At 49.7% G+C, this 26,132-nt stretch overlaps 4 protein-coding genes across 5 annotated transcripts; 2 read left to right on the plus strand and 2 right to left on the minus strand.

The window, feature by feature from the left end:
* Positions 1-222: 222 nt before the first annotated feature.
* On the minus strand, positions 223-8,154 carry orc1 (origin recognition complex, subunit 1). The gene is made up of 17 exons (XM_070961267.1): positions 7,902-8,154; positions 7,235-7,362; positions 6,989-7,161; positions 6,086-6,527; positions 5,478-5,748; positions 4,219-4,281; positions 3,906-4,013; positions 3,571-3,808; positions 3,390-3,496; positions 2,939-3,040; positions 2,641-2,812; positions 2,095-2,202; positions 1,834-1,983; positions 1,255-1,374; positions 1,005-1,174; positions 838-925; positions 223-417 (listed from the first exon to the last, which is right to left on the minus strand). Exons 1-17 carry the CDS (start codon positions 7,994-7,996, stop codon positions 223-225), a joined length of 2,730 nt encoding a protein of 909 aa, XP_070817368.1. The 5' UTR covers positions 7,997-8,154.
* A 752-nt stretch (positions 8,155-8,906) lies between these two features.
* On the plus strand, positions 8,907-12,610 carry prpf38a (pre-mRNA processing factor 38A). The gene is made up of 10 exons (XM_070960873.1): positions 8,907-9,146; positions 9,842-10,001; positions 10,260-10,381; positions 10,567-10,652; positions 10,731-10,841; positions 11,158-11,264; positions 11,399-11,425; positions 11,514-11,605; positions 11,846-11,894; positions 12,276-12,610. The coding sequence occupies exons 1-10, from the start codon at positions 9,017-9,019 to the stop codon at positions 12,319-12,321; spliced, it is 930 nt and encodes a 309-aa protein (XP_070816974.1). The 5' UTR covers positions 8,907-9,016; the 3' UTR covers positions 12,322-12,610.
* Positions 12,611-13,053: 443 nt separating this feature from the next.
* LOC139330357 (interferon-induced protein with tetratricopeptide repeats 5-like) lies at positions 13,054-17,729 on the minus strand. Its single transcript, XM_070961213.1, has 2 exons — positions 16,145-17,729; positions 13,054-14,838 (listed from the first exon to the last, which is right to left on the minus strand). The coding sequence occupies exons 1-2, from the start codon at positions 16,147-16,149 to the stop codon at positions 13,521-13,523; spliced, it is 1,323 nt and encodes a 440-aa protein (XP_070817314.1). The 5' UTR covers positions 16,150-17,729; the 3' UTR covers positions 13,054-13,520.
* trmt1l (tRNA methyltransferase 1-like) lies at positions 17,211-25,013 on the plus strand. Of its 2 annotated transcripts, XM_070961211.1 has the most exons (16): positions 17,211-17,275; positions 18,571-18,672; positions 18,803-18,865; positions 19,239-19,352; positions 19,866-19,930; positions 20,071-20,227; positions 20,371-20,491; positions 20,678-20,757; positions 21,279-21,531; positions 21,700-21,912; positions 21,997-22,187; positions 22,835-22,901; positions 23,210-23,373; positions 23,453-23,518; positions 23,954-24,080; positions 24,546-25,013. In XM_070961211.1, exons 1-16 carry the CDS (start codon positions 17,215-17,217, stop codon positions 24,733-24,735), a joined length of 2,034 nt encoding a protein of 677 aa, XP_070817312.1. In that variant the 5' UTR covers positions 17,211-17,214; the 3' UTR covers positions 24,736-25,013. The 2 variants fall into 2 exon arrangements, with proteins under 2 accessions (XP_070817312.1, XP_070817313.1); XM_070961212.1 differs by lacking the exons at positions 18,571-18,672; positions 18,803-18,865 and having other exon boundaries at positions 17,236-17,275.
* The last annotated feature ends 1,119 nt before the right edge of the window (positions 25,014-26,132 follow it).

Genomic DNA, 26,132 nt, shown 5'->3' on the forward strand with positions numbered 1-26,132 from the left:
CTGCCTGTCATTGGTGAACGCTGCACACCTGCAGACTGGACTCAGGGATCTTTGAAGAAACGACGTGTTTATGCTGATTCCAGTCTTTGGAAAGATTTTATTTTTACAGTGAATAATCTCTAAAAGGCTAAAATTGAATGTACTCAAAGATAAGACATGAAGCACAACGCTCTGTGCAAACACACAAACACAACACGCTCAGAGAGTCCCAGAGGATGTCCTTCAGTCAGCCTTCAGGGCGTACAGCACGTCGTCCTGGCTCACGTTGAGCCGGACACGCTGCAGGACCCCCAGGCGGCTGGGCTCCAGCAGCAGTAACCTGCAGGCCCCCAGACGCTGACACGCCGCCAGGCCCTCGGACACGCCGACGGGCTGCAGACCCTCCACCCGACACAGAGCCTGGTGCTGCACGAACACCTGGCAGACGACACAGAGGGAGAAACAGGCACATGGACTCAGGTTCTGTGCTTCAGGACCAGGTCAGGATCTGGACCAAACCAGTCCAGACCGGACCATCAGTCATTATAGAACGTATCAGTATCAGCTGCCTGCAGGTCCAGATGAACCCAAACAGCCTTCACCTCCTGAAATACGCCTTCACTTCACATCTGCTGCTGTTAAACTTTTCAAAAACACAAACTGATCTTAGCAGTACTTCTCCTTCCACCTTGTACTTTAGTACTCTGTATCACACTGCATTTCAGAGGGAAATACTGCAGTTTCTTCCTCGTCTGTTGGCTTCTCCGCTCCACTCCTCGTCACTGACGTCAGCCTGTTTCCTCTGCAGGAAGGAACGTGTCTGATTGTTCGCTCCTCTCTGCATCTGCGGAGACTCACCTGTTGGAAGGTGGCCTCCTCCAATCCCAGCCGGCGAAACTCGGCGATGACGGCCCTGAGGAAGAGCTGCTCCTGCAGGGACGCACACCTGAGGACACACCATCACGTCATCTCACCTCACATACAAAGCATCAGCTTCATGAATGTGACCAAAGCCCAGCTCTCACTTGATGGCGGTGATGTAGGCGGAGGAGAACATCTCGTTCAGCGCCTCCATCACGTGACTCATTCCCACCAATCCTGCGGCAGAAGCGTCAGCGGCGGAGTGCTCGCAGATCTCCGTCGCCCGGCGACAGATGTCCAGACATCGGCGAGCGTCACCCGACAGAGCGGCCACCTGCCAGAGGAGGGGAGGACGGTGAGCGCCGGCGCGTGAACGAGCTCAGGTCAGGGGTGAACGACGTCCCGCTCGCTTACCTTCCTGGACACCAGCTGGAGGGCGTCCTGCTCGAAGGCCTTCACCTTGTTCAGCCTCGACATGATGATCTGCTGCAGCTGCTTGAAGCTGTACGGCTGGAACGACATCCTGGTCAAACCCTGCGAGCGGGAACACGAGCAGAGCGTCACGTGACTGCAGCCACAAAAAATCCTCTACGTTTGAAAGAACGAGTCGTCAAGTTTTTCCTCTGGCTGCAGCTCACTTCCTGTCTGCTGTGGTGGAGCGTGAGTCACAAAACTCAGACCTCAAACCTTAAAACCAGCAGAGAAAACCATTAACACCTGTTTCATGATCAATCCGAACGAAGTCTGACTGAAAACTGGCTCCAACTTTCATTTCTGGCCTTCACAGAACAACAAATCCTGATGAAACAGTTCAAGAAAACAGCAAAGAAGAAAAAGGATTAAAAAAAAACTTGATCAGGACTTTTAAAGCTCCTCTTCACTCTGACCAGACTCCACGGTCAAGCTTTTTTTTTTTTTTAAACGTTTTTTGGAGAAAACCTTGTGGGAATCACGCCGCAGCGAGCGTGCAGGTGTGTGTTCGCGCTCCCTCACCAGTCTGCTGGCCACTCTGTTGATCATGATCCTCTCCGGCAGGTCCATGGTGTTGGCGATGGTCAGCACCACCAGGCGGGCGTGACGCCGCGTCGGCCAGTCAAACAGGTTGTACATGACGTTCTGCTTCCTGGTCCACAACAGGTCCAACTGCACGACAGCAAGAGGGTTAGAGAGCGGTCACATGACATCACTGAAAATCTGTTGAACAACCGGTCATTTTAATATTTATGATAACGTGAACGTGCAGAAAGTTCGTACTTCGTCCACCAGCAGCACGGTGGTCTCCTTCCTCGGTGCAGGGTTGCTGAACCTCTTCTCCAGCAGAGCCGCCGCGTGGTCGGCTGTGGCTTTCTGCCCCGTCAGTTTCTGCACAGACGAGACCGTCGGTCAGTGAACGCACCGCGCAGAAACGCTCGATGTTTGCCTTCTCCAGAGCGAGAGGACAAGGTGGACATCAGCTGCATCTGTGTGCAGGGCACGTTTAGCGTAGCTAAGCACAAAGACTGGAAGCAGGTGGAAACTGCTAGCCTAGCTCATGACAGCTCACAGCTGCTCAAATTCCCGTAAAGCAATTCACAACAGAACCGCCAAAATCTGGACTTTCAGTCTGAAGTTCCTCTTAGGTTCTACATGTCCCATAATGCAACTGGATAAGCTCTTTATGACCTCCTGCCTCCTGAACGGCCACCTCTTTCCTTCTGTTACAGGCTCCAAGCTCAGATGACCCTGATGACATCATCAGGGTCGATTCACTTCGGACCAGAGCCAGACATGAGACAGCCCCGTGAGACGCCCACACCTCACCTGCAGGATCTGGACGTAGGCCTGATGAGGATCGGTCATCTTCATCCCGTTGATCTCGATGAAGTGGAAAGGCGGGATCTCGTCCACGTCGGCGGCGTGCTGCAGACAGCGCATCACCTCGTGGACCGTGGCCGTCTTCCCGGTACCCGGCACGCCTGAGATGTACATACACCTGAAGCAGGAAGACGGTGACAGGTCAGACAGCGAGAATCGCTCCTCCTGCAGACAGTTTAGCAAAGTGACACCTTCAGCGCATCACGGGGTCGAGGACCGGACCGCGTCGGGACCTGGATCTTACCCCCCGGTGCCGTCTGTGATCCTGCTCTCCACGAAGCTGTAGATGTCCTGAAACTCCTGCTCCCTGCAGGGCAGAGACTCCGGCACCGAGGACACGTGGAGTCTGAGGAGACACAGAGACAGAGACACACACACAAGTCAGAAACATATAAATGGAGGTGTGTGAAGCTTCGGCTGAGATGACGATAATTCCTCCAGACTCAGAATCAATCAATCGATGATCTATAAGACAGAAAATGAATCACTATGACTGACGAGTCAGAAAAATACCTGACAGCTGCAAGAACAATGAAAGAAACTGTGATTTTAAAAGATCAGTGAGTAACTGACACCTGACCCCTGACAGCCAATCACACATCAGGGTTTTCTGTGTGCTCATTACAGTGCCGTGTTCGCGTGTTGGCGCTGCTGCTGGAGGTCGGGGTCAGAGGTCACCGGTCGCTGCGTCTCACCTCGTTCTCGCCTCTTCCAGGACGTTGGCTGGCTGTCGGGCCGGCAGCGACCTGCTCGGGATGCTGGGCGTGGCGTGTCGAGGAGTCCGTGGCGTGCCGGCGCTCACCTGCTGAAACAGGAAACGGTGTGAGGAAGAACGGCGAGCAGATTCTCTCAGATCTGCGTTTCCAGGACTTTCACCTTCTTGTTGGGAGTTTTTCTCGGCGTTCTGGTCGAGGAGCGAGTCTTGTGCTTCGAACGAGGAGTGCGAGGCTCGCGTCTGCCCTTCTTCAACACCACCACCTCCTCGTCACTATCCAGCCCGGCCTCCTCTTCATCATCATCCTCACTGCTGCTCCGCAGCTCCTTCTTGGAGGGAACGAACTCGTCCTCGTCGTCTCCGTCTGAGTTCAGGTCCTGCTGGCTGTCCAGAAGGTTCCTGATGGGACAGACAGTGAGTTCAGCTCTGAGGACACAGAGTTCACCTGAAGTGATGAATGAATGAACCCGTCATTCACGGCGTCGCCACGACTCACAGCTGTTTCCTGATGCGGGACGACACCGCCTGGGCCGACTTCCTCTTGGAGCTCCTCGGCGTGGTGGCGAGCGGCAGCATCGGGGAGTTTTCGTGCTCCACCTCGGCCCTTGAACGCCACACAGCACAAAGGTCACAGTTAACGCCGTCGCTGGCGCTAACATCTTCGTCTTACTTTAAATGATGATGAGTGTGTGCGCACACGCACACACACACACACACCACACACACACACACACACACACACACACACACACACACACACACACACACACACACACACACACACACACACACACACAGGAAGTACTCACAGCACTGCCAGGGCCGGTTCCTTCAGGGTTTTCGGCTCCTTTTTTCCAGACGGAGCGGCGGCTCTGTTCGAACACACATGGGGGGTTTTGGGGTTAAATCATAGTGAAGATGCTAATTATTCCCCCCCCCCCACTCCTCCTCCTCCTCCTCCTCCTGATGTGATGTGTGACAGTTTACACTAAAACAGAAACACCGGCCGTGAAGACTCACACCTGCACCACAAAGTCTGAAAAGATCAAAATCACCACATGCACAGGTGTGAACTACAGGTGTGAACTACAGGTGTGAAGACCCCCTCCTCCCCCTCTCCTCCTTATTAACCAACCACCAGGCCTGCAGGGTCTGACTCACGTCCGCCCCCCCCTCCTCCTCGGCGTGGCGCTCCTTCCTCTGAGCATCCTGAGCGAGCCGGCGGGTAACCCTGCCTCCACCCCGTCGCCCTGCTGAGGACTGTTCTCCGACCCCTCCCTGGAAGAGGCACCAGTGAGTCCGACCCTTTAAACTTTCTCTGTTTTAAGCACTTTTTATTTTCCTCTGCTTTGACTCAGGACGCGACACATCTGTCCACACAGCGATCACAATCCTGGATCAGACGTGTCTCAGCCTGGAGCAGAATGAAGGCAAACTACATCCACTGAGGCTTCGCTCTGCTCAGCAGCCTCGTCCTGCGAAACAAGCAGCTAAAACGAGCAAAGAGCTGAAGAACAGAGCTTATTAAGAACTGTGTGTGATTATTAAAGATTAAAAAACACACAGGACAGAGAAATGTGTAAAAACATCAGGAAAACTCATCTTTGATGGAAAATTCAGATGAAATAATCTGTTCAAAGTTTCTTAAAATGGCTTTTTGAACAAACAAACTGCGTGCAGTCACGGTGTGGATCAACTGTACGGTTCATCAGGATGAAATATTCCTAAAATATGTCTTCAGTTTACTCTGTGATCCAGAAGGAAAGGACTGAGGAGGACTCGACTCGCTGATCTGAGCTCTGTTTCATCTGACTGTGAGCTAACGCTCGCTAACAGCCGTCTGCAGAGATCAGGCTGACGAAGCTTTGTACTCCATCTGTGCTGAAACTGATGGAAACACACTGGTGTGTGTGTGTGTGTGTGTGTGTGTGTGTGTGTGTGTGTGTGTGTTTAGCTGAAGCTTCTGTGTGTCATGTCATTTGAACCTCAGGTGTGAACCTCATGGTGGCGCTGAAGGAGAGAACGGCGTCAGTGTGAAACTCGACGCTGAGCGGGAGTCGACTCTGACCTGGTGGGGTCGTCTCTGGTGGACGACGGTGGACTGATGTCCTCACACAGAGACCGGTTGCTGAGGACGATGACGGACGGCTTCAGGGGGAACGCGTCCTGAGCGGCGGGCGCTCTGTGGGCCTTCCTGAGCGGGGTGAGGCTGTGGGTGAGGGGCAGCGTCTGAGGGGGAGAAGACGACAGCCTCTGAGCCAGCATCACCTCCGACTCCAGCTCCTTGTCCAGCAGCTGACTCAGGACGTCCTCGCGGCTCATCGACTTCCTGTTTGGACCTGACGGGACGAGGACAGAAGACACAGCTCGAGACATCACGAGGCAGCACAGGAAGTGGATGGTTTATGGTGAAAGAGTCAAATTTAAACATGAGATGAACTAAACGGCGTCTGAACCGTGGCAGACCCTCTCTGAGCGGCAGCAGGCGAGGCCTCGCTGCTCTCCTGTGTTTGGTTTCACTTTTAATAACTTTGTGTTCACAGATCAGAGCAGAGTCTGTGGCCATCGCACTGACAGCATCACGTATCTGCCTCCAGCTCTCTGTTCTCTGTTTCAGTGTTTGTGATGAGGGCACTGCGAGGCGCTCTGGACTCTCTCCTGCTCTGAAACACTCACTGCTGAGCTCCAGCTTCTTGCGGACTCCGGGCGTCCTGGCGGTGGCGCTCCTCCTCTTGGCGCTCAGACACTTTGAAGCCGACAGTTTGGTGGCGGAGTGCAGCGACTCGGCCTCGGCGGCGCCGGCCCTCCCCGCGCTCATGGTGGCTCTGCTGGGCCTCACTTCCCCCGACAAGGCCCGGCGCATGACGGCGAGGTCCGGGGTCGGCAGAGCGCGTCGAGACGCCGGAGCCGCTGCGGGCGGGGAGCACGGGGGTGAAGGGGGGAGGGAGGGTTTGGGACGGGGAGGGGGAGACGACGCTGGAGCGAGTTCAGAGGCACCAGAGTCCACCAGAGCAGAGTCCACCACACTGAAGGTCTTGGAGTCCCAGGACAGCTTCACGTACAGGGTGTCTTTATCGGCAGAGTCCGGGAACGGAGCGGCTGCATCCAGGTGCCTCACCTGTGAGAGGAGGGAACAGGAAGTTAGAGAGTTAACTCACCTTAATCACAGGAAACGATCAGTGAACTCCACAAAACATCAGCAGAAAAAACACAAACTACTCAAAGATGGTTTCTGCTGCTGCGTCAGATCGAACACAACGGGCCGTTTCACCGCTGCGCGCTCAGACCGGCTTCTTAAAGCCGCCTCACCTGAACTCTCCTGGACCCACCTGACAAACACCACACAGAAGCACCAACACCCGCCTGGAGGAGCGACGCAGGCTGAAGCATCGCTCCTCAAACTCAAACTGAAGGTCTTACAGACACTTTCAGAAGATGTTCCTCGTTCAAAGAGTCGATCCTGGCGATGTCAGGAGTGTGTGTGTGTGTGTGTGTGTGTGTGTGTGTGTGTGTGTGTGTGTGTGTGTGTGTGTGAACGATCACAGGACCGTCTCACAGTGACGTCCCTCCGTCCTTCACCTGCACGGGCCTGAGGATGGACTCTGCGTTGACCTCGTCGTCACAGCTGCGACCCTGATAGAGGAAGATCTCCTGCGGGTGAGGCTCTCGGCCCAGCAGCCTCAGTTTGCTCAGAGGCACCTCGGACACTCGGGCGAACCACTGAACCGCCGCCTTCTTCTGCTTCCCGTTCTCTGAAACACAACGAGAGGACGTTCAGCCGCGCGTCCGCCAGAGCGCCGCCGGGCCGAACCGAGCGGGACTCACCGTCACCGAACAGCCTGACGACTCTGGCCACGTACGGGTTGTCGTCATCCTCTCCCTCGATGAGGATGTGCTGGCCCGTGGTGATGACGGTGGTCCTGGGGAGACCCTCCACACTGATGGCCAAAGACCTGACGCACAAAAAGACAAAGAGCCTCCAGCTTCAGCTCGTCTCTGTTTGGTCTTACTGACTTTTCGCACCGGCGTTGTTGTTGTCGTCTGTGTTATTCTGCTCTTTTATTGTGACACTTGACTTCCATATCTTAAGATAAGTTAAGTGAAACATTTTCCAGCAACTACAGGACAGAAAGACGCAGTGGAAAAGTAGAAAAACAGGCAACAGAAAATAAAACTGAACAGATTAATCAATGAGTTAGCCAAATGAAAATGAATCTGCAGTCTTTTATTAGATCATATATGAATAAAGCAGTGTATTAAATGACTGATTTAAGCTTCTCAGATGTGATGATGTGCTGCTTTTTTCTCTTTTCTGATTAAGATAATGAATATATTTAAGTTTTGGACCGTTGGTGGGACAAAACAAGACTTGACCTTTGGATGAGAGGACACTTAAAGGCCATTTTTCAGTTTTCTCGCGATTCAAGTCATGAAACACACAGATCAACATGGAAATGCTGAAAAGAGCTTCTGCGCTCCTGAAGTTACTCACCGATATTCACAGGTTTTTAACTTCCTGTTGAACCGCAAAGGCTCCTCCAGCCACCTGTACACTCGTCGGACTCTCAGTCTGGTGAAGTATTTCATCCCGTTTCCTCGCGGTTTGCTGCACGAGCGCAAATAAAAAGGTAATCGATATAAAAACAAGCCTTTCGATCCGGAATGAAGTCGATAATCTGCTTTAAGTCAAAGCCTGGATCGAAAAAAGGGCTTTTACTGAAACAATCTTCACTTAACGTCACACTGAAAACAACATTTCGCGCGAAAAATACGTCATTTCCGTCTTCTTCTTCTTCTCTGGCGGACTTAAAGCCAGCATGAAAAGTACATGTCGCCACCTGCTGTCCCGGAAGTAGAACGTCACGACTCGAAGACGTTGTTATTTTGTAAGGAGGACTGAGGCTGAAAACGTCCTCTCTGCGTTTTCTGATTAAAAAGTAGAAATGTTCTGTTTTTATTTTCAGTTAATTCTTCTAAAAAGGTGCTAGAATCGATCTTCAATCGAAAGTAATGCTGTAAAAGGCAGAACTCCTTGTAGTAAAGATAGAAATGACACATTATTTATTGTATTTATTGTTGACATTAGAAATGGTAGTTAGTGGAACTTTTTTTTTTTAAATATAACAATATTTATTAAAGCGCTCAAATCACGTCTCTATCGGTGATTACTGGGTTATAATGCATTATAAAGCAGCAAACTTGACTCTGATTCTGTTTGCAGATGTTAATTTTCAGATTCGTGATTCTAACTTTATGGAGCTCTTCTTTCCATTCAGGACATCTTACAATAGAGCATGTTTAAAAATGCGTCTTCCAAATCATTATTTTGTATATTTTTACTTTGTATAACAGTGTGATTTTGTTTTTCTCTCCCTGTTTTTCCAATAAACAAAACTCAAACCAGTGAACCTCTGCTCAGCCCTCAGCGTGTGTGCGTGTGCGTGTATTTTGTTTAAGAAGTCCAACAGCGACAACTGCGGGCCGGTTTGGAGATGACGCTTTTATTCTGAAGGAAAACAACCGGAAGTTTTAAGTACACTTCCGCTAAAGGACCACAGGCTGCGGCTCCTGTGTCCATGCTAGTTAAGTGATAAATCTTTGATTCCGATGGCAAATAGAACCGTTAAAGATGCTAACAGTATACACGGGACCAACCCGCAGTATCTGGTGGAGAAAATCATCCGGACTCGAATCTACGAGTCTAAATACTGGAAGGAGGAATGTTTCGGTCTGACCGGTGAGTAGCGTGTTAGCTAGCGAGCTAACGCTAGCTCTCTGTGGCTCGTGCTAATGAGGCTAACCGACATCCCAGCGGATTTCACCCCCCTGTTCTCTGAAGTTGATTCCGTTCATGTGAAATGTGTGAAGTTAAACTTTACGGAACTATGTATGTAGTAGCTTTATAGTTAAACCAGTGAACGAACGGTGTAGCTTCTCTTTTCAACCTGGTTTGCGGAGCTAACAGCGTTTGTCTGCTTTAAATCTATTAAAATGCTAAAAATAACAAGTGAGGCTGCAGCTCAAAGTTAGCTATTGATCCCAATTTGGGAAATTATTTAATCAAATTCAAAAGTTGTCATAGTTTTACCTTCAAAATGGCTTTAAACGGTTGATAATGAAAACAGATGTTGATTAATTTGCTGTTTATTATTGATCGACCAGTCAGCGCAGCTCAAAGACAAACGGTAGCAGAAAACTCACATTTTTAAAGCTGCAGTCAGTATTTGATATCTTTACTACTTAGCTAATCGTTTTTAATGTATTCACTGTGATAATTCAGTTTACTTTTGTTCTGGATCATGTTTCCTGTCCCAGTGAAGGCAAATCGTAATGTGACAGCAGACGATCATATTTTAGATAATAATGTGCCTCTTTGGCCTCTTCAGCTTCACTGTGATGATGTCACTCGTGTGTGTGTTGTGTCGTCTGCAGCCGAGCTGGTCGTCGACAAAGCCATGGAGCTGAAGTATGTGGGAGGGGTTTACGGCGGAAACATCAAGCCCACGCCGTTCCTCTGCCTCACGCTGAAGATGCTGCAGATTCAGCCTGAAAAAGACATCATCGTCGAGTTCATTAAAAATGAGGATTTCAAGTGAGTTTCAGTGCGTTGAGACGAAGGTGAACACTGGTGCTGATCTGACACATCAGCACGTCGATTGGCCCTCCACATGCACACACACACGTTAGTTCTCAGGTGGTTTGGTGTCGTGGTCACAAAGCCTGCAGAGGCTTCAGAGTAAATGTGCAGACAGAGCGAGCACACGCCGGGCTAACAGGGTGTTCGTACTCAGCTGGGCTTGTCGAGGATCTTTGATAACCGCGCCGCCGCGCTCTCCTTTTCTTTCATCAGATACGTTCGTCTGCTTGGAGCGATGTACATGAGGTTAACGGGCACCGCCGTGGATTGCTACAAATATCTGGAGCCGCTTTACAACGACTACAGAAAGATCAAGAGCCAGAACAGAAATGGAGGTGAGCTTTGAAAGCAGCTCACAGCAGCCATGTTTGATGCTGATGAGTTGACCTGCAGCGACAGTGAATTGGGCCAAAATGAAACTCCAGGTGGTTTTTGGAGACTTTGAACTCTGAGACAGTGATTACATCGTGGACTCTTCAGTTTGCTTCTACTCTTCCTCACCTTTTTTCTCTCGTGTTAGAGTTTGAGTTGATGCACGTGGACGAGTTTATCGACGAGCTTCTTCACGCAGAGAGGATGTGTGACATCATTCTGCCCCGCCTTCAGGTACGCTGACATCATGTCAATCACGCACAGCTCGATGCACGTGCCTACACCACTGAAGCGTGTGTGTGTGTGTTACAGAAGAGGCACGTCCTGGAGGAGGCTGAGATGTTGGATCCACGTATCAGCGCTCTGGAGGAAGACCTGGATGAGGTGGAGAGCAGTGAAGAAGAAGATGAGGAAGAAGAGAAGGTAACGTTTGGTTAACCTGGTGGAACACAGTCAGTGAGGTCATGTGGTCACTCATTCACAGGTCTGAGCTAACAGGACGTTTAACATCCTGAGTCCAGTGTCGGCGGGTGGAGCAGCTGTTCGCTGTCTGTCTCCGTGGAGTGAGACTCTCAGCGCCGTCACGCTTCCTGAAAACCAAGCTCAGATGAAAGAGACCTGAAACACAAAGTGTTCAGATCAGTTAAAGTTTAATCCTGAGTGACGTAGGATCGACGCTCTGCCGCCTCACTGCGGCCGATCCCGACAGCCGTAAAATGTTTGTTTTTGTCGCCTGCAGCTGGAGAGACTCCAGACCCCCGAACCCCACAGACGCAGTTACCGTGACAATGACAGACCCCGTCGATCCCCGTCGCCTCGTTACAGACGCAGCCGCTCACCCAGACGGTTCGTTTTCTTTCACTTTACCAAATGTCTGTTTGTGTCCTGCATCTGATGTGTGAAGAGACGTCTCCACGCCTGAACGTGGACGTTTGTGACGTGGTTAGAAACCCGATCTCCTGTGGCTTTGTTTTTTCCAGGAGGAGCAGATCTCCGAAGAGGAGAAGGTGAGTTTGCCTTTGGCTGAACTCCTCAGAATAAAATCACCTTTAAGCAGAATATTCGTGACTCACGCTCATCGCTGTCTTTTGTCAGCCCATCGCCGCGGAGAGACCGCCATCGCAGCAAGAGTCCACGCCGCCATCGCAGCCGGTCCAGAGACAGACGCCACCGCTCCAAATCGCCAGGTAAACAGACAGAGAAGCGCAGGTGGACGGATGTCGACAGGTGTGCACGCTAGGCCTGAATGTGTTGCTGGGGTCTGTGAACGAGCCCGTCCTCTCAGCGTTCATCCGGAGGGTCTGACCCGCAGGCCGGGCGTCTCTGTGGCCCCTCGATGCTTCATTTCTAATCCTGTGACGCATTGTGACTTTAATCAGAAAATCTGTGAACAGTCGACTGAAGCTGCTCTCGTTCTTTTGGTGCAGGTCACCACAGAAGCCACAGACATCGCAGCCACTCCAAGTCTCCAGAGAGGTGAGCGACGCTGCTGCTCCACTCACTGAAGCCTTTAAACGTCTTCCAGATGTTTGGTCTGCGCCTGCGATCCATGTGCAGATGCAAGAGCTGAGCTGAAGTTAGCTCAGCACAGGCTGCTGGACGCTGACGTTAATTTCAATCTTTGAGAGGTTCTTCAGATGTTTCCCAGTTTTCAGAAGTAAAAAAACAATAGAAGATCAGTTCAGTAGCTGTTCTGGAGCTTTCGGGCGCGTCACCTGATCTTCCTCAGCTGATGTTTGAGACGCCGGCCGTCTTCTCCTGTTGTTTCTGTCTGTAACACCTGTTGTGATTTATTGTGATTAACGAGGTTTGTTCGCTCAGTTTCATCCATCGTTTTCTTTCTTTTTCACGTCACAGGAGCTCAAAGAAGAGTCACAAGAAGAGTCGAAGAGGAAACGAGTGATTTTACTTTTTTTTTTTTTTTTTACCTCTAAACTGTCAGAGAGTTTGTCTTTGAAATCTTTTTGAGGTTTTTAAATGTGATGTTTGACGTGCGTTCAGCTTTGGCCCGCTGACCCGTCAGATGTGACGTTCCCGCGGCGTCGATGTCCAGCGATCCTTCACCCCGCCTGCAGCCTCTCAGCCTCACTCTGTGGTGCAAACCTCACCATGTCCATTATTGATCCCTTTAGGAAGTGAGTAAATGTCGAAACCTGTTTCTGTGTTCATAGAAATAAAGACCCTGATTCTTTAGTCGTGTGTTTTTGGAGGTTTGATCAGTTCATGACGACTTATGATTGATTGATTGATTGATTGATTGATGTTCCTGAACTACAAAGGTCTTTATCAGGTGAAATAACACCTGCTGAAAATATTCCAGCTGTGGTCCCGTTTTCACGCCTCGCTGTGGGGCAGGAACGTCGGATGAACATGAAAACACTAAATTCATCTCTGCAAAGGTTAAACACATGGTCCACTTTAGCTTTCAAGAATACTGTAAATGGATCCTGCTGAGGCTTCAGTCAAGCTTTAAAGGAAACTTGTAATAATCACCACTCTGAACTTCCAAGAAATGTCATACATGTCAAAGTGTGAGCTGACTTTGTCATCAGCAGCTGTGCAGCACTGACAAACTGCAACAGGAAGGATTTCTCAGCGTGTGTGATGTGTATTAGTACTGCACACAGTACAACATCAGATTAGATTCACCTTTATTGTCATCATCAGAGTGCAACACAGAGAAAACATGAGATACATTCGGCTGCATTTGGTGATAATATTCAGGTTATACATCAAATTAACTTGCATCATAAATCAGTTTTATTTTTCAAAGCTTAAAGTAAATCAAAAATCTTGCAGTGTTATGATTTTATAGAAGAGGAAAATTCAGCATGAAGAAAAAAAATATGATTAAACTGATTAAATGTGAGTTTGGACAAAGATCATCAACCAGAATCTGGTGAGTTAGCACGTAGCACATTCGTTAGCAAGCACTTAATGAGTAACATGAGGCATTTTAAAGTATTTCAGAGAAACCTGGAGACGTAAACATTTGAACTCATTTCAACGTCTGGTTTCCAGTAGTAATCAGATTAATGCGAGCGTGCAGACATGTTTTAGGTGATGAAACGCCTTCGTTTCATTCTTCTGGAGTGGTTGCCGTTAAAGGCTCTCAGGCTCCTGCAGGTTTGCCAGGAACTCGTCTATGTCTCCACACATTCGGTTCCGGCCTCTGTCTCTAATCCTTTCCAGAACTCTGATGCTCTTGTCACGGAAGTAGGACTGATGCGGTATCGCCGCCGCCTTCATGTGGTACTGGATTGACCTGTGGCGATCCTGGCAATCGAAGTTTAAGTAATTTCCGTAGTGGTGGTAAATCATTTGTTGGTCTGCAGGTTCCACGTCACTTTCCAGCAGGTCTCGGTAGATCGGCTTGGCTTCAGCCGGATTTGTCTTTCCGTATATGTTCGCAAGGTCTAACTTCTTGACTAGTGATGAATGAGGGTAAAGAGCAATCAGCTCCCTATGGAGGCTGACCGCTCTGGCGATCGTGCGTCGGTTTGGGCGACTGCTGCGGTCAAAGACGATCTTCCATTTGTAGCAGAGGGCAGCACATCTCTTCAGGAAACGTGCATCGGGATGGTTTTCCAGAGCCTCCTCTGCCAGATCGATGGCCTCGTCGATGGACAGGCTGATTCTGTAAACCCTCAGCACGGCTTTCATCCCGCTGTAGCTGCTGACGGGGTTTCTCAAAATATTCCTGGCTAACTCTCGCGCTTCATCTTCAACTCTTTCTCCGTTCTCAGCCCGTTGCTTAAGGTAAACACCGGCGAGGTACAGGTTCTCTGGATCCTGTTCTGTGGCGATCCTCATGTTCTCTAGGACATCAGCATCCAGCCCCGTCTCGCTGTGCTTAACAGCCCTTGCTAAGCCTATGAGGTGGCTGGTGTTCCACTCCACCATGTCCGGCTGCATCCTGATGGCTCTCTGGAAGCAGTCTGCAGCCAGCTGCTGTTTGTCTCCGCTGAACTTCATCAGGGTCCAGGCTTTTTCAGCGTAGATCTCCGCATGGAGCTCATCCTGGGATGGAGATGGATATTCGCTCATCAGGGCGTCGACCTTTGACAGGTAAGCCTGACACTCTGCTCGTTCTCCCAGGTGGTGGTGCAGCCAAGCCAGGTTCCCGTAGTTCACCACTAACCAGGGACCCTCATCTGAGGCTGCTGTCCTTGTCTGGCGGAAGGCTTCTGCGGCCCTGCTGAAGAAACTCTGGGCATCTTCAGTGAACCCCAGCTTGTACTGAATGTACCCCTGCAGGTTGTAAATGTGACCCAGCCAGCTGTTTCCCTCCTCAGTGCCGATGTCCTGCAGATTGTCCCTGAGACGGAAAAGTCTGGACCTGCTGGGGTCCAGATCCCAGGTGAAGTGACACTGCAGGGCCTCCAGTTTGGACTCCAGGGTCGACTGACTCTGAGCAGCACTGATGGAGAATGAAAATACACAGCATCAGTAGATTAATACAACACGCTCTGAGGTGTGCCGTGATTGGATAAGCAATGTTCAGCTCATCAGGAGGATGGAGGACAGAAGTGGTGTAAGGAGCACCGAATGGAAAACAAGGAGATAAGGAAGGAAGGGAGGGAGGGAGGAAGGCGTATTGAATGGCAGGAAAGAAAAGAAAAAGGAGAGGAGGAGGAAAAAGAAGAAGAGAATAAAGGAAGGAAGCAACAAGCGAAGGCTGCAGTGCATCAGTCTCTTTTGCTTTGAAAAGCTCACAGCTGAGTAAAATCTGAATTAGCATCCTGATGCTAACTAGCTAGCCCAACTGCAGCTGATGTTAGCTCTGCTTAGCTCATCGCTGTGACCCTCACTGAACCGTTTTTCTGTCTTGTAGTTCAGGGCAGGAACACGCTTGCTAATCAGCGATAACGTTGGCTAAGATTAGCTTAATTTTGGCATAGACCATGTGGTGCTGCTGCGTTCTGATAGACACATCACATCCACATGTTTGAGTCAGGGAGGGCGAAAAGATTTTATTTTTCTGCAGACGAGACTGCAGGTAGAAACCCACTGCCACACATACATTTTCATTTGTGTGGAAAAATCCATCATATTTTATATCAATATAATGAAAGTGACTTACATTTTCAAAGTTGTGCTTATCTTAGATAATGTTAGTATGTGTGTTCCCACCCTGAACTACAGGACAGAAAACAGTTTCCACATGTTCAGTCAAGTATTGGTGGAAAAAAAAACACATTACTAACTATTTTTTTCTAATTTAATGCAACTTCAGTAAATGAGGCATTGAGCTTTTTTTTATCCAAAGTTTGGTCCACTGATTCTTTTTTATTCAATGCGAGGTTAGTATTTAAGTATTTAGTGTTTCTCCACCAGAAATAGAGTATTTCTTTTAGAAAACAATCGATTTAAAAAGAGAGAAAATGCTCATTTCTGGAGGTCTGTGCTGTCTGAAAGGATGAAGAAAAGAAAAGAAAAGAAGAAAAGAAAAGGAAAGAAAAGAAGAAAAGAAAAGGAAAGAAAGGAAAAGAAAAGAAGAAAAGAAAAGGAAAGAAATGAAAAGACAAGAAAAGAAAAAAGAAGAAAAGAAAAGAAGAACAGGAAAGAAAGGAGAAGAAAAGAAGAAGCTCAGAAGAGAGAGGACGTGACAACATTATTACTGACTTACAGAAACCTTAATGTCAATATTCTGGGACTCATTAAAAACATGAAATAAATCATAATGATGCTCATTATTTATTCCTAAACGACACGCAGCTTCTCACCTCATCTTCCAGCTCTTTCCTGCTCTCGGTGCTTCTCAGGTGCTGCTTTGGGTTCGACGGTTCAGTATCACTGATGCTCAGCTGCTTCTTGGGAAATGATGTGACGTTTCATAATCAAGGCGAAGCGACGTCTGGAGGCGCGGCATCGTTATCTGCGGCGAGGCGAAGAGACGCGACTTCGCTGCAGCGCGGCAGACTGGAGCGAAATTAAAGAGCTGTACGGGGACGAGGAGACAAGACAGAGAGACAAGAGACAGAACGTGGGGGAAAATAACGGGAAAACGTTGGCTTCCTGGTGACTTTCGAGCAGCGCGAACAGATTCGCGCGAACAAAGCGGCGCTGAAGCCCGCCTTCTCTGCGGAGTGAACGCGCCCTGAGTTTCGTTTCCCAGGAATAAAAACCTGCAGCCACGAAACGGTCACACTGAGAGGGGAGGACGTGACTCAGAAGTTTTCCTCCTCACATTCTCTCTGGAGCTGATTTAAAGTTAAAAATAGTTTTCTTTGTGAAACTACAGCATAGTGTTTGACTGTTGTTTAAATCGGAGTCAAAATCCTTGTTCGTGCACACTGACTTGGCCAACGAAGCCGATTCTGATCCTCATGATGATTCAAGCTGAGTGAAACATTCAAAGCAAAATGCCGCAGTTGTCGTGGCTGCAGCTTAAACATGAAGGTGTTATGCGCGTTATTTTAATGCACTCATTCTTTCAGCGGGCTCTGTGTGTGGGGTGGTCATGAACTTGTTCTTGGTGGTCGGTGCGGACACCTGGAGACACCTGGAGGGACGTCGCTCTGCCGCCACCTGTCGGTCTCATCTTCTTTGACGCTTCTGTTTCCCCGCGTTTCAAATACGTTTCAAATTCTCATATTTCCTCTTTTTCTGCTGCTCACACCGTCAAACTGCTGGATTTGTGCAGTCCGTTTTGTCCGTTCTATTTTATTATTATTTGAATCTTTCACTGACTAATTTCGGCCAAGCGCATCCACTTCCGTTTAAAAACTGCGCAGTTTACGTAAGTTACGTACGTACGAGCGAACATTTCCTGCGTATGCTGCTGTAGTTGGTAATGGCGGAACTCAAAGAGGCAGACGCTGCTCAGCTACACCAGGAGGACGTCGATATCAAACGTGAGTAAACTGCTCTCTTCTGCCGCTTGAACGCTGAGTTTGTGGCCGTAAAGTGGAGAATAAATCGTAGTTTAGTCACCGCCAGAGCTGCTCGGTGAATTCACGGACAATTTGAGTTTGTAACTGCTGAACTAAACGAGGGCCTCACCACGGAGCTCCGCCATAGGACCTAAATAGTCAACAACAACAGCGACAAAGGGGCTGGAGCTGCGCTCTGCTGACCTGTTGGGGTTAGCGGCCGCAGACATCGTCGCAGCCCGTCTCAGAGGCTCTGCCAGGCCTCCGGATTCGGGTTGTGATGTTAATCCAGTTTGGAATGACACGGTCTCATCACGGAGCTGCACTCCAGGACCGCACTGTGTGAGCGGTGAGACGTTCACTGGTCCGCAGGCGGTGATCACAGTTTAACAGCAGAACGAAACACTAGCCGAGCTGAGCTGAGCCGAGCTGAGCTGAGCTGAGCTGAGCTGGAGGATGGTGTCAGTCTGAAAGAGAGAGGAAGATGATGTGAGCCAGGGTGGAAAGTAACAGAGTACTTTTACTCAGTACTTGAGGTGCGTTTACTGTACTGGAGTATTTCCAGCTTCTTAAACAGCCTTTAGATGCGTTTATGATTTGAGTCAGTGAGGAACAGATCAAACTGAAGACTTTTTAGGGTCCAACCATACATTTCTTTTCCAGCTGGAGGAGTTTAACCTGTTAAAACTATAAACCTTTCTCAGTTTCAAATCCCTCTCTGTGAAGCTCACCAACAGAAAATCCTCACATTCAACAGTCACTTTGTCCTGAGACCCCAGAGTGCTGAAGATGAGTCCTGATGCTTGGCTCCCACAGCTCCTCTTCAGCTCCTCTTCAGCTCCTCTTCAGCTCCTCTTCGTCTCCTGGAATAAAGCTGTTTCTGTTCGCGTCAGCCCTCAGCTGCATCCCGCCTGCCTTCGTGACTTTAAGGAGGAAATCCTCATGACTGAGTTTACTGAGCCGACGGATATTTTCTGATTTTAAGAAAAGCTCTTTTGAAGAAGGACGTGTGAAGCCTTCAGGTAGCAGCCGGCGTTCAGTCGCTGCTCGCCGTCACCAGTTTAGATGAGAAACATCAGCTGTGACTAATGACTGTAAACATCAGGTGAAGCTCGTTCTGGTCAAAGCCGCCGTTTGTGTCGTCTCTAAAGATGAAGAGCAGCACTGTGTTTCTCTCTGTTTTCATCTTTGCTGTGTTTGTCTGACAAACTGGTTTTCTCTTTGAAGCCATCAGAGAAGCTCACAGGTGTTTCTTTCCCTGCTGTCTCTGTGTGAAGGTGCAGATGGAGGAGACGCACCTTCAGCCGGCGTCCAGGCGGCAGAGGACACGAGCGAAGCTGCTGCGGACGGCGACGCCAAACCCTCAACCACCACCACCGGTGATTCATGATGGCCGCTTCTGCTCGCTGATCAGCTGACCTCGGCGGCAGCAGAGCCGATTTAACCTTCACACGTTTCTGACTTCAGCTCTTCTCACAGAATAACACGTTTTCTCCTTTCTGCCCACAGAGAGACACGTCTCCATCCAGACTAAACTGGAGGGCCTGGAGACGCTGGTCGACCTCAATGGTGGTCAGTTCAGCTCTTTTTCTTCTTCTTCTTCCTCCCTCTCTGGTTTCTCATTGTGCTAAAAGACATCACAGAGGAGGAATGAGAGGCTTTTACAGACGCGAGGTTTAGTTGTTTAATCAGTCAGATCGTTTCAATTCGATCATTTAAGGAATTTTTCAAACAAAAATGGCAAAAATGAACCCGTTCAAGCTTCTCAGGGGGACATTTTTGGAGCTCTTTATATCTTCAGTGACAGCAAACCAAATATCCGAGTCTTGCTCAGACAGAAAAAGACATTTGACTTCAGGAAACTGATGTGGCTTCACATTTTTTAGCCTTTGAATCTGCAGATTAATCTGTATTGAAAATGACTGTTAGTGTGTTTCTCACTCAGCGGGACGGAAGTCGTGTCCTCTGTGTCCCGAGGAGAAGTTCAAAGCCTGCTACAGCCACAAGCTCCGCCGACACCTGCAGAACCTGCACTGGAAGGTCTACGTGGAGTTTGAAGGTAGGACGGGGGGACAGGGACACTCTGCTGGTCCAGCTCTGGTGCTGCTGATCAGGTCCAGACAAAACATCGCTGTGTTAAGTTTTCTCTGCGCTGGAGTGAAGGAAGACAGGCCAAAAGTTTGTGGACAGGGTGTCCAAAGAATCTGCCACTGAGCAGAAAACGTCCAGATTTTAAAAAATGCTGCTTTTAGTTGACACAATAATCAGTTTTAAGACTCAATTTGGACACTTATTATTTTTTTACCATGTAAACTCTGTTAGCTGTGAGACCTGCTCCACATTACATGAACAGGAGCGTCCACATACTTTTGGCCATATGTATGTGGGCTGCTTGCACACGTTGGGAATAAATTAAGAAGTAGACGAAGCTAAAAATGATGATTTCCAGCCGCTGTGAAAACGTGGAGATGGGTTTGAGAGTGACGTGTTGTGCTGATGCCTCAGTAAATCAGGCTGAATGTGAAAGCACTCGTTAATCCTAATCCCAGCATCATAATCTGACCCTCAACAGGCCAGAGGATGTGCATCTGCCACCTGCCCTGCAGACACCTGAAGCCCAGCCTCAGCGGAGACCAGGTGAGAAATGAGACAAGCTGATCAGCTCAGGTGGACGCGTTCGTGTCGGTCGACAGTAAAGCTTCGTTTTCTGAGTCCTGTAAGTTCTGTCTTCATGGCTGCAGCGTCAGTGACGTAAATTACGTGTGATTGACTTGCAGACGTCGGGGAGACACGTGGCTCACTACCACTGCGTCGTGTGCTCCGTCACCATCGCCCGCAAGACGGACATGATCAGCCACCTGAAACGACACGTCAACAAAGGAGAGACTGAAGCCAGCTACACCGGGAGCTCGGACGTCGTGTTCGAGGAGCCGGGTAATAAACGCCGACGCCACCTCGACACATAGGCTCCGCCAGCGGGACGCAACACGTGACATCACAGCGTGACATCGACTCCTCGCGCTGTGATGATGATGAAGATGATGATGATGTTTGTGTGTGACTTCCTGTCTCTGCAGCTCCGTCTGGTCAGGCCTTTGAAATCATGAAGGAGCTGGGAACCAACGTCCAGCTCCTCCCGAACCACACCACCCCGCAGAAGAGCGACACCTACTTCAACCGCAAGATGAAGACCAACAGGTGAGCACACACCTGAGGCTGGGTCTTCAACAGCTGTGAGCACATTTTCACTGTACCGTAACCTTGTGTGTGTGTGTGTGTATGCGTGCGTGCGTGCGTGCGTGCGTGCGTGTGTGTGTGTGCGCGCGTGTGCGTGTGTGCGCGCGTGTGCGTGTGTGCGCGCGCGTGCGTGCGTGTGCGCTTCAGGCAGCTGGTGTTTTGCTCGCTGGCTGTCCTGGTGGAGGAGAGGAACCCGCTCGAGTGTCTGGACGCTTTCGGGGCTACAGGTGAGACCCGAACGATCCTGAAGCCCAGAACACGTCGGATCATTTTATCTGACGTCCTCCACCTGTTAGTGTTTCCTGTGTCTCAGTTCAGGCTGCACTCAGGTCAGATCACACACCTCTTCCACCAGCCTGCTGCGACTGGAGGAACATAAAGCTCTGGTCTCAGATTAGCTTCATTATGTACAAATCCCAGATTTGTTTGCTGGTTTTCTTGATGATCTCTGGATGTTAGACTGCAGCTCAGAACAATCAGTCACTTGAACGTTGTCGTATAAGTTGGAACTTTTCACTATTTTCTGACGTTTTACAGAAGAGGAATAATTGATTCATTGAGGAAACGAGATTATTTGTCGCAGCAGGTTTGAAGAAAGTCTTGAACATGACGCTGAAAGACGAGTTTAGACTGGATCGTCAGGTTCAATGACCTGCTCTCAGTTGAAGAAGCAGGAAGTCTGAGGTGAAGTTGGAGGTATCGTTTGAGGAAACATGCGTCTGCTGCTCACTTCCTGTCTGTCTCTCAGGGATCATGGGCCTCCAGTGGGCGAAGCACCTTCGGACCGCCGTCAAAGTCACCATCACTGACATCAGTGACACGTGTGTCAAGATGATCAAGGAGAACTGCCAGCTCAACCACATCCGGGTGGATGGAGGCTCGCGAGGCCCCCGGGGGCCCGACGGGGCCGGCAGTGAAGTCAAGGGAACGCCCATCGCCACGGTGGAGGTCGCCAAGATGGACGCCAACGTCATCATGCACCTGCGGCCCTTTGATTACATGTAAGTAGGAAGATTTGATCAAGTCTGTAATCTGTTCATCTGATTGGTCAGATTATTTAGGGTCTCTTTTTGAATTCTTTCTGTACGTCTGGATGCACGCGGGATTTTGAACTTCAGCAAAGTGAAATGCTCAAAGTCATCTGATTGGTCACTTTGTGAATCTTTCAGTCACCTGGATCCGTATGGGACGGCCGTCAACTACCTGGATGCTGCCTTCAGGAACGTCCGGAACCTGGGCATCGTCTCTGTGACGTCCACAGACACCGGCTCTCTGTACTCCAAGTCTCCCAACGTCACCCTGCGTCACTACGGCTGCCACATCGTACGCACCGAATACTACAAGGAGCTGGCTGCACGCATGGTCGTCGCCACCGTGGCCAGGTAGACGCCGCGTCTTTGTCTGTCTGTTCTGACGTCACGCTGAAAAGAGTCAACTGAATCCTGATGGCTTCCTGTCTGTCGCAGAGCGGCGGCGCGCTGTAACAAAGGCATCGAGGTGCTGCTGGCGGTGGCGCTGGAGCATTTTGTCCTGGTGGTGGTGAGGGTCCTCAGAGGCCCCACGCAGGCCGACGAGTCGGCCAAGAAGCTACGCAAGCTGGTCCACTGCCAGTGGTGTGAGGAGAGAGTCTTCCTCAAACAGGGAAACATGGTGGACGGTGAGTCTTCCTTCTGTCTTACTGATGCAGACCTGATGCGACGGTTCGGTTTATCAACAGCAGTCAAATATTCGTGGAAATACAACATATCAGACTGAGTTTCACAGGGAGACTCCTTCGTCTTCACTGACCATGTTTCTACCAGCTGCTGAGAGTTTTATGAAGAGTCGACAACCGTCCAATGCTTCTCTGTCTCTGCCACGTTTGGTCAGCTGCAGCTCGTTCAGCCTCACTTGGCGTTGTTTAGCCTTGCTCAGCCTCGCACAGCCTCGTTCAGCCTTGCTCAGCCTCGTTCAGGGTTAGGGTTAGGGTTTGGCCTCATTCAGCCTCATTTGGCCTCGCACAGCCTCATTTGGCCTCGTTCGGCCTCCTTCAGCCTCGCTCGGCCTCGTTCAGCCTCACACGGCCTCGCTCAGCCTCATTTGGCCTCACTCGGCCTCGCTCAGCCTCATTTGGCCTCGTTTGGCCTCGCTCAGCCTCGCTCGGCCTCGTTCAGCCTCATTTGGCCTCATTTGGCCTCGTTCAGCCTCATTCAGCCTCGCTCAGCCTGTCTGCCGGACATAAAACGAACCTTCTGCAGCGTCTGGTGGCCTTGCTCTCTGAGCTGCAGGTGATTCTGTCTGTAAACCATGTTGTGTTTCCTCCAGACACGCTGCCCTGCAACTGTCATGGAAGTCTGCCTGGAAAGACGGCGGTGCAGCTGGGACCGTTATGGTAAAGCTTTGAGCATCGATCTCACACACACACACACACACACACACACACACACACACACACACACACACACACACACACACACACACCTCACTCAGCTGCAGGACACATTACTACAGCTGCTGCTGCTTTAGCGCCACCTGGTGGTAACAGCAGCTCAGTGTGTGAATGCCACAAAAAGACATAAGTTGGACTTGAGATTCAGATTCAGGGTAGACTTACAGGCTCAAAGATGCATCATGTCACTGCAGGTCCTCACAGGTGGAGTACAGTCACAGGTGTGTGTGTGTGTGTGTGTGTGTTTCCAGGTGTGGTCCACTGTTTAACACGGGCTTCCTGCGGAGGATGCTGTCGGCGGCGGTGCAGCACAGCATGGACGACATCCAGCCGCTCGTCAAAACTCTGATCTGCGAGTCCGAGTGCACCACCCTCAAGTCCTTAGTCCACGGATCGTTGGCTCTCACCAACCAAGGTAAACGTCCGACATCCCGCCGGTCATGTGACCTGCGACGGCGCTCGTGTTTCCTGAACGTTCTGCTTCCTCTCTGCAGTGGAGTGTGGCGTCGTCATTAAGACCTTACAGAGCGGAGACGAGTCGGGTCCTGCTGATCCGTCCGGTGAGTCGTCACAGAGGTTATGTGCATGTTATCATTAGAACCAGCTGCTCATGAGTCAACCCTCATTGGGTAACAGTGACCCAGGTGACTGTCAATCATCACATATACAGTCGATGGGGGGGGGTCCACAGAGAAGCAGCACCTTTTACAGTTACTGCCTCTGTCCTCTAGAGGGCAGTGCAGCTCAGAGAACTGAACACAGAGACGCTGCAGAGAAACACTGAAAGGCTTCTTAAACCTCTGAAAGTCATGATTTTAACCTCAAACTTCTTGAACAACAGAAAACCTAACCCCATCCTCTGCGACAGTTTTCTCCACCTGCTGTAGCTGCATCTCACAGCAGGTGAAAGGTTCTCCATGTCTCGAGCATCGTGTTCCACACATTTCCTCATTTCTCGGTCAGATTTGTCATCTTTGGGATCTGCGTTTCTGCAGGAAAGAGGAAGACGGGTGAAGACTCGGGGAACATCGTGAAGAAGCTGAAGTCTGATGCGTCTCTGGAACATCCGCCCTTCTACTACAGCATCCACCGCCACAGCATCAGAGGCATGAACATGCCCAAGTATGTGACCTCTGACCTCTTTCCTCTGGGGGTGTAGCAGGTAGCCAACTGTCCGGGGAGTCAGCTGTGTTCCAGTGTCCCAGTGCCAAAACTCTTTCAGTGCACTGCAAAGTTCCCAGAGTGCACTGGAATGAGCCGGGAGCATCTCTGCTGGTTTATAGACTCGTTTTAGGGAAATTCCACTTAGTCTGGAAAATGGACAAAAGCAAACAGCTGCAGCTGGAGGAGGACGACCAAAAGCTGCAGTCAGCTGGACGAGTGTCCAGCAGCAGAGCTGACGTTCAAACCAGCCGTGAACGCTAACCGCTAACTGCTAACAGCTCAGCGTGTCACAGCTGATTGATCTTCGTCGAGTAGTTTATTCTGACAGAGTGAATAACTCCAGACGGATCCTTTCACAGATCTGAGATCAGACATTAAACCCTGCAGGAGCATCTCATGTCTCTTTATTATTCTCCTGCCCAGGTTGAACAAGTTCCTCCAGTACCTGACGGAGGCCGGCTTCAGGGTGAGCCGGACCCACTTCGACCCGACGGGGGTTCGAACCGACGCCACGCTGAAGCAGTTTAAATCTGTACTCACCAAATACAGCGTGCCCACGTACACCAACGCCGCCGCCACTCAGACGAGCGTGAGCACGGAGAAGACGGCCTGAGAGGATCGATGGCCTCGTTTCTGTGACCCACACGGAGTTCTGACTGCACTGACGCCTGAAGCTTTTTATCCTGACGTGCTTTTACTAGAACAAAGCAAAAACCTTTTAATCAAACCAAACCTGATGATTAAAACTGCAAACCAAACTGACTCTGAGCCACTGACCCACTGCTTTATTTATTTCACGTTTCTCTTCAGACTTTTTCCTTTTCTACCTGTTTTATTGTCATTTTTTCTTTTTTGTCTTATAAAAACGTAATAAAAACTCTGCAAAGCCTGAATTTGCTGATGTCTCTTGTGTGTCGACGTCCTGTAATTCTTGGAGTGTCTGACGAGAGACAAACTCTCAAACAGTTGTAGTTCTACGTGTCAGAGTCCATCGTCCAGTTAAATCCATGGACATTCTGTTATTTTAGCTGCATTAAAACAAGTCCTCAGTTTACAGCCTGAGTGAAAAGAAGAATCTGAAGAAAGATGAAGGCAGCAGAGGTCGAGATACCGGCTCCTCGGTGTGACTCAAACTGCAAAAAGACTGGAGCCCACATTTCCCACAATGCAACTTCATGAACGATGCAGAGCAAACAATCACATCTTTCAAATCCATACCTCCAGTTTCTTCCTGGTCGAAACCCGTCGCCTCCAAACTGGATCGTCAACATTTAAAATAAGGTGAAAATCAAAGTTTAGCGTCGAGGCTCCTCCACCTGCTGCAGTTTCTCCTCTGACCACACCCATCAGTGACATCACCGTGCCCTGGAGTACACCTGAGAAGGTAAACCACTGGATGTCAGCAAAGACAAGACTTCCAGCAGTAAATCCTCTCTGACCTCAGTCCACACCCAGGTCGCCCTGTGGGAACGAACAGCGATCGAGCGATCGGCTCAACGACGGAAACTTTCTGAAAACAAACGAAGTCACAAACGGTCCAAAGCTCAAATCATTCAGATCAATCAAAGGAAAATCAAACATCTGAGGAGCTCAAAAATCAAATGATCTTACAGAAAAAAAATCACTGAAACCATTAAAACAGAGTTCATCAGTAAAAATCATTTCAGCTGCATAAACTTTAAAACAGATTGCACAAACTGCTCACGCGTTTTCTGAACGCTGTCAGATTCATGTTGAAGAGCGAAGATCAGAACTTCCCTCTGATTGTAGTAAACACTGAAGTAACGGGAGTAAATGTACTCAGTTACATCATCACTGCTAACTCGACTCTGAGTCTTCCTGTTTGTTTGTTTGTGTGTGTGTGTGTGTGTGTGTGTGTGTGTGTGTGTGTGTGTGTGTGTGTGTGTGTGTGTGTGTGTGTGTGTGTGCAGTCAGCTGGAGCTCCATGTTGGTGTTCACACACTGTTTTTCAGCTGATCAGGATCATTGATCAGCCTGGGCTGAGCTCAC

This window comes from Chaetodon trifascialis, chromosome 4 (genome assembly GCF_039877785.1).
Source record: "Chaetodon trifascialis isolate fChaTrf1 chromosome 4, fChaTrf1.hap1, whole genome shotgun sequence".
NCBI classification, from domain to species: Eukaryota; Metazoa; Chordata; class Actinopteri; order Chaetodontiformes; family Chaetodontidae; genus Chaetodon; species Chaetodon trifascialis.

Coding starts and splice junctions, on each gene's coding strand:
- prpf38a (XM_070960873.1), top strand. CDS start 9,017: ATGGCAAATAGAACCGTTAAAGATGCTAACAGTATACACGGGACCAAC. Junction 9,147..9,841: donor GGAATGTTTCGGTCTGACCG/GTGAGTAGCGTG, acceptor TGTCGTCTGCAG/CCGAGCTGGTCGTCGACAAA. Junction 11,606..11,845: donor CCACCGCTCCAAATCGCCAG/GTAAACAGACAG, acceptor CTTTTGGTGCAG/GTCACCACAGAAGCCACAGA.
- orc1 (XM_070961267.1), bottom strand. CDS start 7,996: ATGAAATACTTCACCAGACTGAGAGTCCGACGAGTGTACAGGTGGCTG. Junction 4,282..5,477: donor ACCAGAGACGACCCCACCAG/GTCAGAGTCGAC, acceptor GTGTTCGAACAG/AGCCGCCGCTCCGTCTGGAA. Junction 2,813..2,938: donor ATCACAGACGGCACCGGGGG/GTAAGATCCAGG, acceptor TTCCTGCTTCAG/GTGTATGTACATCTCAGGCG.
- trmt1l (XM_070961211.1), top strand. CDS start 17,215: ATGGCGGAACTCAAAGAGGCAGACGCTGCTCAGCTACACCAGGAGGAC. Junction 22,188..22,834: donor ACAGGGAAACATGGTGGACG/GTGAGTCTTCCT, acceptor TGTTTCCTCCAG/ACACGCTGCCCTGCAACTGT. Junction 22,902..23,209: donor GTGCAGCTGGGACCGTTATG/GTAAAGCTTTGA, acceptor GTGTGTTTCCAG/GTGTGGTCCACTGTTTAACA.